The 13,055-nt window shown below is 44.9% G+C and overlaps 1 protein-coding gene across 2 annotated transcripts in view; it reads left to right on the top strand.

Annotated features, from left to right (window-relative positions):
- MIB1 (MIB E3 ubiquitin protein ligase 1) overlaps positions 1-13,055 on the top strand; it is a 203,770-nt gene that overhangs the window by 114,458 nt on the left and 76,257 nt on the right. For both annotated transcript variants that reach the window (XM_082258499.1, XM_082258498.1), the window contains exon 12: positions 8,244-8,395. In XM_082258499.1, coding sequence (XP_082114625.1) covers positions 8,244-8,395 — 152 coding nt within the window. The remainder of the gene's footprint in view (positions 1-8,243; positions 8,396-13,055) is intronic.

A 13,055-nucleotide genomic window follows, 5' to 3' on the forward strand; every position in this document is an offset into this window, starting at 1 on the left:
CCAAAAAAGTGTATGTATATCACACGTACACAACCACACTAGGCCCCAATTACTATTGTTTGTACCCCTAAAAGGCTAGGAGTAGGGGGAGTATGGAACAGGCAGCACCCTCAAACCTTCAGAAGTATGAGATGAACCCCAACAACTTGGAAAGGTGGATCTCTCTCACACGTACCAACACAGACTATCCCCCAATTTAACTGATCCCCAAAGGTTTTTGATTAAATAGCGGAATAGAAAATATGATCCCAAAAAAGTGTATGTATATCACACGTACACAACCACACTAGGCCCCAATTACTATTGTTTGTACCCCTAAAAGGCTAGGAGTAGGGGGAGTATGGAACAGGCAGCACCCTCAAACCTTCAGAAGTATGAGATGAACCCCAACAACTTGGAAAGGTGGATCTCTCTCACACGTACCAACACAGACTATCCCCCAATTTAACTGATCCCCAGAGGTTTTTGATTAAATAGCGGAATAGAAAATATGATCCCAAAAAAGTGTATGTATATCACACGTACACAACCACACTAGGCCCCAATTACTATTGTTTGTACCCCTAAAAGGCTAGGAGTAGGGGGGAGTATGGAACAGGCAGCACCCTCAAACCTTCAGAAGTATGAGATGAACCCCAACAACTTGGAAAGGTGGATCTCTCTCACACGTACCAACACAGACTATCCCCCAATTTAACTGATCCCCAGAGGTTTTTGATTAAATAGCGGAATAGAAAATATGATCCCAAAAAAGTGTATGTATATCACACGTACACAACCACACTAGGCCCCAATTACTATTGTTTGTACCCCTAAAAGGCTAGGAGTAGGGGGAGTATGGAACAGGCAGCACCCTCAAACCTTCAGAAGTATGAGATGAACCCCAACAACTTGGAAAGGTGGATCTCTCTCACACGTACCAACACAGACTATCCCCCAATTTAACTGATCCCCAGAGGTTTTTGATTAAATAGCGGAATAGAAAATATGATCCCAAAAAAGTGTATGTATATCACACGTACACAACCACACTAGGCCCCAATTACTATTGTTTGTACCCCTAAAAGGCTAGGAGTAGGGGGAGTATGGAACAGGCAGCACCCTCAAACCTTCAGAAGTATGAGATGAACCCCAACAACTTGGAAAGGTGGATCTCTCTCACACGTACCAACACAGACTATCCCCCAATTTAACTGATCCCCAGAGGTTTTTGATTAAATAGCGGAATAGAAAATATGATCCCAAAAAAGTGTATGTATATCACACGTACACAACCACACTAGGCCCCAATTACTATTGTTTGTACCCCTAAAAGGCTAGGAGTAGGGGGGAGTATGGAACAGGCAGCACCCTCAAACCTTCAGAAGTATGAGATGAACCCCAACAACTTGGAAAGGTGGATCTCTCTCACACGTACCAACACAGACTATCCCCCAATTTAACTGATCCCCAGAGGTTTTTGATTAAATAGCGGAATAGAAAATATGATCCCAAAAAAGTGTATGTATATCACACGTACACAACCACACTAGGCCCCAATTACTATTGTTTGTACCCCTAAAAGGCTAGGAGTAGGGGGAGTATGGAACAGGCAGCACCCTCAAACCTTCAGAAGTATGAGATGAACCCCAACAACTTGGAAAGGTGGATCTCTCTCACACGTACCAACACAGACTATCCCCCAATTTAACTGATCCCCAAAGGTTTTTGATTAAATAGCGGAATAGAAAATATGATCCCAAAAAAGTGTATGTATATCACACGTACACAACCACACTAGGCCCCAATTACTATTGTTTGTACCCCTAAAAGGCTAGGAGTAGGGGGAGTATGGAACAGGCAGCACCCTCAAACCTTCAGAAGTATGAGATGAACCCCAACAACTTGGAAAGGTGGATCTCTCTCACACGTACCAACACAGACTATCCCCCAATTTAACTGATCCCCAGAGGTTTTTGATTAAATAGCGGAATAGAAAATATGATCCCAAAAAAGTGTATGTATATCACACGTACACAACCACACTAGGCCCCAATTACTATTGTTTGTACCCCTAAAAGGCTAGGAGTAGGGGGAGTATGGAACAGGCAGCACCCTCAAACCTTCAGAAGTATGAGATGAACCCCAACAACTTGGAAAGGTGGATCTCTCTCACACGTACCAACACAGACTATCCCCCAATTTAACTGATCCCCAGAGGTTTTTGATTAAATAGCGGAATAGAAAATATGATCCCAAAAAAGTGTATGTATATCACACGTACACAACCACACTAGGCCCCAATTACTATTGTTTGTACCCCTAAAAGGCTAGGAGTAGGGGGAGTATGGAACAGGCAGCACCCTCAAACCTTCAGAAGTATGAGATGAACCCCAACAACTTGGAAAGGTGGATCTCTCTCACACGTACCAACACAGACTATCCCCCAATTTAACTGATCCCCAGAGGTTTTTGATTAAATAGCGGAATAGAAAATATGATCCCAAAAAAGTGTATGTATATCACACGTACACAACCACACTAGGCCCCAATTACTATTGTTTGTACCCCTAAAAGGCTAGGAGTAGGGGGAGTATGGAACAGGCAGCACCCTCAAACCTTCAGAAGTATGAGATGAACCCCAACAACTTGGAAAGGTGGATCTCTCTCACACGTACCAACACAGACTATCCCCCAATTTAACTGATCCCCAAAGGTTTTTGATTAAATAGCGGAATAGAAAATATGATCCCAAAAAAGTGTATGTATATCACACGTACACAACCACACTAGGCCCCAATTACTATTGTTTGTACCCCTAAAAGGCTAGGAGTAGGGGGAGTATGGAACAGGCAGCACCCTCAAACCTTCAGAAGTATGAGATGAACCCCAACAACTTGGAAAGGTGGATCTCTCTCACACGTACCAACACAGACTATCCCCCAATTTAACTGATCCCCAAAGGTTTTTGATTAAATAGCGGAATAGAAAATATGATCCCAAAAAAGTGTATGTATATCACACGTACACAACCACACTAGGCCCCAATTACTATTGTTTGTACCCCTAAAAGGCTAGGAGTAGGGGGAGTATGGAACAGGCAGCACCCTCAAACCTTCAGAAGTATGAGATGAACCCCAACAACTTGGAAAGGTGGATCTCTCTCACACGTACCAACACAGACTATCCCCCAATTTAACTGATCCCCAAAGGTTTTTGATTAAATAGCGGAATAGAAAATATGATCCCAAAAAAGTGTATGTATATCACACGTACACAACCACACTAGGCCCCAATTACTATTGTTTGTACCCCTAAAAGGCTAGGAGTAGGGGGAGTATGGAACAGGCAGCACCCTCAAACCTTCAGAAGTATGAGATGAACCCCAACAACTTGGAAAGGTGGATCTCTCTCACACGTACCAACACAGACTATCCCCCAATTTAACTGATCCCCAAAGGTTTTTGATTAAATAGCGGAATAGAAAATATGATCCCAAAAAAGTGTATGTATATCACACGTACACAACCACACTAGGCCCCAATTACTATTGTTTGTACCCCTAAAAGGCTAGATGAGGAGTAGGGGGAGTATGGAACAGGCAGCACCCTCAAACCTTCAGTATGAGATTGTGTTCACTGTACCCCACAAAGATTGAGTTCACTGCACCCCACAATGATTGTGTTCACTGCACCCCACAAAGATTGTGTTCACTGCACCTCACAAAGATTGTGTTCACTGTACCCCCCAAAGATTGTGTTCACTGCACCCCACAAAGATTCTGTTCACTGTACCCCACAAAGATTGTGTTCACTGCACCCCAAAAAGATTGTGTTCACTGCACCCCAAAAAGGATGTTGTTCACTGCACCCCAAAAAGGATGTTGTTCACTCCACCCCAAAAAGATTGTGTTCACTGCACCCCACAAAGATTGTGTTCACTGCACCCCAAAAAGATTGTGTTCACTGCACCCCAAAAATGATTTTGTTCACTGCACCCCAAAAAGGATTTTGTTCACTGCACCCCAAAAAGGATGTTGTTCACTCCACCCCAAAAAGATTGTGTTCACTGCACCCCAAAAAGATTGTGTTCACTGCACCCCACAAAGGATTTTGTTCACTGCACCCCAAAAAGATTGTGTTCACTGCACCCCAAAAAGGATGTTGTTCACTGCACCCCAAAAAGGATTTTGTTCACTGCACCCCAAAAAGATTGTGTTCACTGCACCCCACAAAGGATTTTGTTCACTGCACCCCACAAAGATTGTGTTCACTGCACACCAAAAAGGATTGTGTTCACTGCACACCAAAAAGGATTGTGTTCACTGCACCCCAAAAAGATTTTGTTCACTGCAGCCCAAAAAGATTGTGTTCACTGCAGCCCAAAAAGATTGTGTTCACTGCAGCCCAAAAAGATTGTGTTCACTGCAGCCCAAAAAGATTGTGTTCACTGCAGCCCAAAAAGATTGTGTTCACTGCAGCTCACACACAGAAAAATGGATGTGGATCACTGACACCTGCCTATCTCCAATCCCACACCACACAGCAATATCGATTGTAGTTTGTAGAACACAGTTTCCCTAAAATTCAGCAGACTCTGTCCCTAACAGGATTGAGAAGAGATCGTAGATCAGGATTGAGTGCAGATTCACCCCACCCCCCACACAGCAATATCGATTGTAGTTTGTAGAACACAGTTTCCCTAAAATTCAGCAGACTCTGTCCCTAACAGGATTGAGAAGAGATCGTAGATCAGGATTGAGTGCAGATTCACCCCACCCCCCACACAGCAATATCGATTGTAGTTTGTAGAACACAGTTTCCCTAAAATTCAGCAGACTCTGTCCCTAACAGGATTGAGAAGAGATCGTAGATCAGGATTGAGTGCAGATTCACCCCACCCCCCACACAGCAATATCGATTGTAGTTTGTAGAAGACACTGACCCTATATAATTCAGCAGACTCTATCCCTAAAATGCCTACAACTCGCCCTGCCTAAACACTCCGACCTGTCCCTCAATTCTATCCGGACACAAATGGTTTTTTCCTGCCTATCTTTCCCTAATCAGCAGCCAGCACGTTGATGTGTGCTCTGTCCCTGAATCTAAGCAGCATAATGACGCCGCTGCGGCTGCCTCGAACTTATAAAGACTTGGTCACATGCTTCAGACGGCCAATCACAGCTACTGAGACTTTTGCAGGCATGGCTGGGATGGCTTAAGGCACACCAGTTAAACGATTGTTGATTGGCTGTTGAAAGCCCGCCATGAAAAGAGCGCCAAAGCATGCAAAACCCGGAAATAAAACGACCGAACACGGATTTTTACCCGAACATACAGTAAAGTGTCCGTGTCCGTGTTCGGGTACAAAAAATCCAATTATTCGGTACGAACACGAATAATACAGTCCGTGTTCGCTCAACACTACACCTGACATCATGTGACCACTGCAGGTCTTGACATTTAGCTTGCCTTGTTTGGCTTTCACTTCTTTCTCTGGCCTTCTAGGGTCATACTGCATATGTAAGAGTGCGCTTATCTTGTTTGAAGGCAGTTCCTTATGGTCTGGTTCAAATATCTGCTGGATTCTTTCTGTTAAAGTTAAACTAAACCTCTACTTTACAGCCAAGGAAGCTGCCATCTTAGCCTCTTTTTTTGGTTTGTTTTTTTTTGTTGTTTTTTAAATCTTTGTTGCATTCATCACATTTTGCATTAATTGTTGCAAAACAAAACGGAGTATTTATGTCAGCTTTGATAATTCAGTTATTACAGGTAGTAATACAGTATGTTACTTAAGTAAAGAAACGTTAAACAACTCTGATATAGGTACAGTAAAGGTGTTGTGTGTGGTGGGATCAAAAGGCTACTTATAGCCAGGATCATTGAGGGATAATATATATATATATATATATATATATATATATCAAAGATGATTGGAAGGGGGGGGCGTGGGGGTAGGTTGGACCCAAAAGACCACCGTGACTGTTAGAGGGGCTGGGGGGAATGGAAAGGAACCCGGGGGTCCGACCATCCCAAAGAGGGGGCCCACGTCCACCCCAAGGGACCACAAAGGGGGAGGGGGGGGCACTACTTACCACACCATGGACTGGATGGGCACCACTCCGGCAGTCCACCTCCCCATCTTGGAATAGGGGGTATTGACGGCTAAGGGGTAAGCTGCGACTGAGGCCGAACCAGGTCGTGTGTGTCGCAGCAAGGTTTTTCACTCGCGGGCCTGCCCCTGCTCAATGGGGCTCTGTCGTGGCCAGGCCTAGCTCAGAGCTGTGACCTGCACATGCTCACTGGCCAGTCTAGGAGACATTAACCACTTAAGCCCCGGAAGATTTTACCCCCTTCCTGACCAGGCCCTATTTTGCGATTCGGCACTGCGTGACTTTAACGGACAATTGCACGGTCGTGCGATGCTGTACCTAAACGAAATTGACGTCCTTTTTTTCCCACAAACAGAGCTTTCTTTTGGTGGTATTTGATCACCTGTATGATTTTTTTGATCATGCACTATAAACAAAAAAAGAGCGACAACTTTGGAAAAATAATATTTTTCACATTTGTTTATATGAAATTCCCAAAAAAAAAATGTAAAACTCAAGATTTTTTAACATTTTAGGCCAATTTGTTTTCTGCTACATATGTTTTGTAAAAAAAAAATCGTAATAAGCGTATTTTGATTGGTTTGCGCAAACGTTATTGCGTTTACTAACTAAGGGAAAGATTTTTGTTGTTTTTGTTGTTGTTTTTTTTTTTTTTTTTTAACGAGTAATGGCGGCGATCTGCGATTTTTTTTTTTTTTTTTTTTTTCTTGCGGGACTGCGACATTGCAGCGGACAGATCTGACCCTTGACTGACATTTTTGACACTTTTGGGGGGGAACAGTGACATTACTACAGTAATCAGTGCTATACATATGCACTGTTACTGTAGAAATTACACTGGCAGGGAAGGGGTTAACTTTATTGCAGGGGTTAAGTGTGTCCCTAGGGGCGTGCTTCTAACTGTAAAGAGATGTGGCTAGTGGTGTAACAACAGAGACATATGATCCTACATAGCAGGACCGTATGTTCTCTGTTCTTACACAGGGGAGAATGACAGGCAGCTTTGTTTACATCAGCCGCCTGCCTTTCTCCCTCAGCACCGGATGATCGCGAGTGACCGGCGGACATCGGGTCCGCCGGTCACACGCACGGGGATGTGCAGGAGCGAGTGGGGGCGGGAGCGCGCCTCCGGCGCCGCACGCTCGCCCCCTAGAGCCTCACAGGCTAGCGACGTAGTGTGCCGACCGCCCACAGTATATTTACTGCGGCAGTCAGCCCCTCACAGGCAAAGCAACGTAGTCCTTCGTCGCTTTGCCTGTGAGGGGCTGACTGCCGCAGTAAATATACTGTGGGCGGTCGGCAAGTGGTTAAGGATCTAGAATATCCAGCGGTTGATTGTAGTTCTCTCAGGAACATAACTAGCTAAAATAAAATTTTAACAAAAGGTTCCCTTTCAAATAAAAAAACATGCTAAGACCGAAGTTCCAGCAGGGAACTAGGTCTTACTCCTAAACTAGGCAGAAACAATCGGAATCCTATAGCAGAGTGACTGGGTGTATGCCCTCGGGGACTGCCTCATAGGCGTGGTAAAGTTTTTTTTTTTTTTTGCCTAGTGTCCTACTCCTTTAGGGGGCAGGATAACCCAATGGTTAAGAAGAATATGGAGCTACATTTGTCAATGAACTTCAGAGAAAAGGATTTTACAGTAAGTCAAGATTTTTGACTTACCGTAAAATCTATTTCTCTGATGTTCCTTGACGGGCACAGCACCCACCCCTCGAAGTTGTAATTCACCTGACACTGCTTTTTGTTTTTATTGGTTGAGCCAGATGGACTTGTCTTTTTTCAACCTGACTAACTATGTAACTGCTTGTAACTAAACTGAGTGTCTATAGCAGAGAGAGGGAGTATACCCCCTGGGACTGCCCATGGGTGTAGCCAGACTTTTTTTCTGCCTAGTGTCCTCTTCCTGTAGGGGGCAGTATAACCCAATAGTTAAGAATATCAGGAGCTGTGTCTGTCAATGAACATCGGAGAAATGGATTTTAAGATAGGTCAAAAATCAAATTTTTTGTATGGCCATTTTAAGGGTGGAATTTTGAAAGTAGCAGATATTTTGCTTACATAATATATGCTGTGTTTTTCCTGTATATTAATTGATTAAGATAGCTGCAATTAATCAGTAAGTAAATACAATTTCTTTGGCTTGAAGGACTCTGAAGGTGATACACCCCTCCATGATGCAATAAGCAAAAAGCGGGATGATATCCTGGCTGTGTTGTTAGAGGCTGGAGCTGATGTTACCATTACCAATAACAATGGATTTAATGCCCTCCATCATGCTGCTCTAAGAGGAAATCCCAGGTAATGTCTTGATTGTCTTACTTTATTTATTAATAAACAGATTTTTATGTATCTTTTATACATAGTATGTTAAAGACTCTGTATAACTGACTGAACACTGACTAGATGGACCATACCATATATTGATTTTATTATTTTGGGTACTTGAGTTTGCTGGACGCAAGCGGACCTAGACTTGGTGACCACATGCACAGACCCCAATTTTCAACTTATCAGTTTATATAAATACAGTTGATGGGCCTCAGAGGGTAGCTTTTTGCCATGCGGAATTCTAGAATATAGTGGACTTTTATCAACTAAACTAAACCAATAGAGCCTACAGTGGATAATGAAAGTATTTCTAAAGCCAAGAGCATTATTTTACCTATTCAGGCTTTTTTTTTCACCTGTGTGATCCTCTCAGTAGCGCACGTTTTCCCCTAGGTTGACAACATTCACTTATATTGTATCTATGGAGGAGCAATGTTGTCAGACTAGGAAAGAGAGAGCCAGGATCTAGAGATCTGATGGGGCGGCACTGGTGAGCACTGTTGAGGTGGCACTGGTGAGCACTGTTGAGGTGGCACTGGTGAGCACTGATGAGGTGGCACTGGTGAGCACTGATGAGGTGGCACTGGTGAGCACTGATGAGGTGGCACTGGTGAGCACTGATGAGGTGGCACTGGTGAGCACTGATGAGGTGGCACTGGTGAGCACTGATGAGGTGGCACTGGTGAGCACTGATGAGGTGGCACTGGTGAGCACTGATCAGGTGGCACTGGTGAGCACTGATCAGGTGGCACTGGTGAGCACTGATCAGGAGTCACTGGTAAGGCTGCACTAATAGGTGGCACTCATGGTTGACACTGATAGGGGGCATTGAAGGGCACTGGTAGGGTGCACTGAAAGGTGGCCCAGATGATGAGGTGCTGATGGACACTGATTGGCAGCACTGTTAGGTGGCACTGGTGGGCACTGCTTAGTTGCAGTGAGTGTCCATGTGCGGGACCGATGTCCCGTTGACACAAGCCAGTAATCGGTTTTCTTTTCTCCCCATGCTGTAATTGGCTGGCTGACAGCTGATCACGTGGTAAATCTCATGGACTTACTGATCACAGAGCACGCCGCCCGCACCTCAAAGGGGGGCGCGCAAGCAGCGTGAGCATAGGAGGACATATATGGACGACGTCCTGGCAATTTGGGCCTGCACTGTAGCCTTCTTTCGGCTATAACGTGGATGCAAAGTGGTTAATGTTGGTGAAAGAAGACACGGGAATATTCACTTATTTATGTTAGAATTAATAAGAAGTTCACACTTGGTTGGAGACACCTGGTGGCTGTTTATAGACATATAGAAATTGCACTTTTATTTTTTATATATATATATATATATATATATATATATATATATATATATATATATATATATATATATATATATATACTGTATAAATATAATATATTTTTTTTATTCTATTTATTTACGTTTTTGGATTGGATTGCACCTGTATATGCACTTTGATTTGTGTAAATTTTGTATGCATATGTTTAGGTATTATTTAGGGAACACAGTTATTAAATAACTGATTCACTACTCAGATTTCAGTTTATCTCAACACAGAATTTGTGATTTTCTTTTACTTTCAATGATAATGGTAAACAGGTCACACTGAGAGGCTGAGTCTTTTTAATGGGGGCACAGGCAGCAATAAAAACTGACAGGGGGGGTCTAATTTATCTCTACTCTGTCCAAAACCAAAAAACAAGATTGGTGAACCTCTGCCCATCTTTACTTCTCAGGCACACTGACTCTCTAAGATGCCCTTTTTTTACTCAATCATGTTACTGACCTGTTGCCAATTATCCTAATTCAGTGGTTCTTAACCTGGGTTCGATCGAACCCCAGGGGTTCGGTGGGTCAGTCTCGAGGGTTCAGCACACCCTCCGCTAGTACCACTTCGCTGTCAGATACTATTTCTCCAGTTTCGGGCATGTCCTTCCGCTCCCACTCCGCTCACACTCGCAGCTCTCTCTGCCCCTGGCTCACTCTCACTGCTGGCTGTGCAGCTCGGCTCCCGGCCGAATCCGATCCAGCCGGAGCCGTTGTCGCCCACTGTGGAGTGGTGGGGGGGGGGGGGGTGAGGGAGACAGGCCAGGCGTGCGGTGCGGAGAGGGACTGTCTGGGGGAGGGACTAACCTGTGCAGTGGCCGCCCAGCGCAGCGCGGGAGAGAACCACCAGGCCAGGCAGCCGCAGCAGCAGAAGAAGCCGGCAGGTTTGAGGCCAGAGAGCCAGTGGTGACAGTGGTGCTGCAGCCTGCAGGAGGAAAACCTAGCCTGTGATCGGGAGTCGGGACACAGGTGAAAAAAAGGTAGGACTGGAGTAGTACTGGCTGTACTAGTCTAGTGACTGACTGTCTGACTGACTGTGTGAGAACACTGAGAAGACTATGTAAAGGGGATCTATTTTATGGGGAACCTGGCCTGCTGTAAGGGGGAGATCTAAATGGGGGATGGGACCTCATCTCACCCTGGCCTGCTGTAAGGGGGGATCTATATGGGGGACATAATCCCCCATATAGATTCCCCCTTACAGTAGGCCAGGGTGAGGTGAGGTCCCCCATATAGATCCCCCCCTACAGCAGGCCAGGGTAAGGTTAGGTCACTCTGGGGTCCCCCATATAGATCCCCCCTTACAGCAGGCTAGGGTGAGGTTAGGTCACTCTGGGGTCCCCCATATAGATCCCCCCCCTACAGCAGGCCAGGATCCGGGCCTCACCTCACCCTGTCCTGCTGTAACGGGGGAGATCTATATGGGGGACGGGACCTCACCTCACCTCACCCTGGCCTGCTGTAAGGGGGGATCTATATGGGGGACCTGGGATCTATATGGGGGACCTCACCCTGGCCTGCTGTAAGGGGGGATCTATATAGGGGACCATGTCCCCCATATAGATCCCCCCTTACAGCAGGCCAGAGTGAGGTGAGGTCCCGTCCCCCATATAGATCCCCACTTACAGCAGGCCAGGGTGAGGTGACATGAGACATGATAATGACATGAGAGCGGCACTTGCCAAGATAAAGCCGCGCATTTCTGAACTGGTCTCTGAAAGACAACAGCAGAAGTCACACTAATTTGCAGTAAATATTCATTATTATGTTTTTGTGTGAAAATCATGTTTTAATGGTTTTGTTCTTTGTTCTTAATGGTTTTGTTCATTTTGTGCACCTATGTATACCTAAAATAATTTAAACCTATGTTTTGAATTTGAAAAAATCATTTAATTTTTCCAATTAAGAAGGGTTCGGTGAATGCGCATATGAAACTGTTGGGGTTCAGTACCTCCAACAAGGTTAAGAACCACTGTCCTAATTAGTTACAAAATGTTCTTCCAGATCTTCCTTGTTAGTACCACTTACTTTCTTCTTACTTTTTTCCTAAAAATGGTACATTTCCTCACTTAAACAATTATGTTTTCTATTGTGAATAGAGTATAGTTTTGTTCTAAAGGTTTGCTTGTTCTAATATTTGGGTTATTCTAAAGGCTGGGTGTTTTTTTTTTAACCTTAAAGTGATTGTAAAGGCTAAGTTAAAATAACAAACATGTTATACTTACCTGCTCGGGTTTTGCACAAAGCCCTGATCCTCCTCTTCTCAGATCCCCTGCTGGCTCCCCCACCCCGCCAAGTGGCCCTATAGCAAGCCGCTTGCTATAGGGTACTCATGCGTGCTCCCTCCCAAGCCTTACTTTGTGTGTAAGTTGACACTGTTTCTCACTCTCTCCTCACTGGCTGTGATTAACAGCAGTAAGAGCCAACCACTGCTGTCTCTGAGCCAATGAGGAGGAAGAGGGACGCTGCTCTCATGCACGTTACTGGATCAAGAACAGGCTCAGGTAAATGTATAGGGCGGAGGTGGCTGCATGCAGAAGGTTTTTTTTTTATCCAAATGCAATGTATTTATTAGGTAAGAAGCCTTCTGCATTTAGAGCCACATTTATGCACTCCCTGCATTAAGGTAAAAAAATACCCCACTAACTATCCCCCCCCCCTAAACACTTACCTTGGCCTGTTAGCGATCCATTGCTGTCTCTGGCTGCAGTCTTCTCTCCCCTCTCTTCCTCTTCTCACAGGGACTGCTGTTGCTGTCAATCAGATTGTATGAAGAAGGATCAGAGCGGCCAAGCTATCTGTGATAATGGACACAGGCAGCATGGCTCGGGAGCTCGTTGTGCCCCTATAGCAAATGGTTTGCAATTTGGTCTCACAGAGAAGAGGTGGTTTGCTGCTGCTCTGTGCAAAGCCCGATATGTTGCTATGAAGCGTTTCGGAGGCATGGCCTCCGTCTGCAGGTCACCTCTCTGGGATGGTCGGACACTCAGTTTCTGGGTCTCCCCTCTATCCTATAACAGGTCACAGATCCCCCAATTTGAGTGTGATTTTTGTGAATAGAAACCAGGAGGCTTGGTTTGGGAGCTGACTATCTAAAGTCACTATATGACTGTAAGGGTGACTGAAGTCAGTGGCAGACTACTAAAAGGCATTACTATTGAGGTATAGAGGTATCCTACCTGTCTAGTGTGTACACAGGCCGATGCCTATGCCTGAGTTACTGCAGCCACAGATCGCCATCCCTCCAGAAAGCCGGTCACTTCCACAGGCCGCACAGTCTCCCGCATGCCG

The sequence above is a fragment of the Pelophylax lessonae genome (assembly GCF_965119305.1).
Source record: "Pelophylax lessonae genome assembly, chromosome: 5".
NCBI classification, from domain to species: domain Eukaryota; kingdom Metazoa; phylum Chordata; class Amphibia; order Anura; family Ranidae; genus Pelophylax; species Pelophylax lessonae.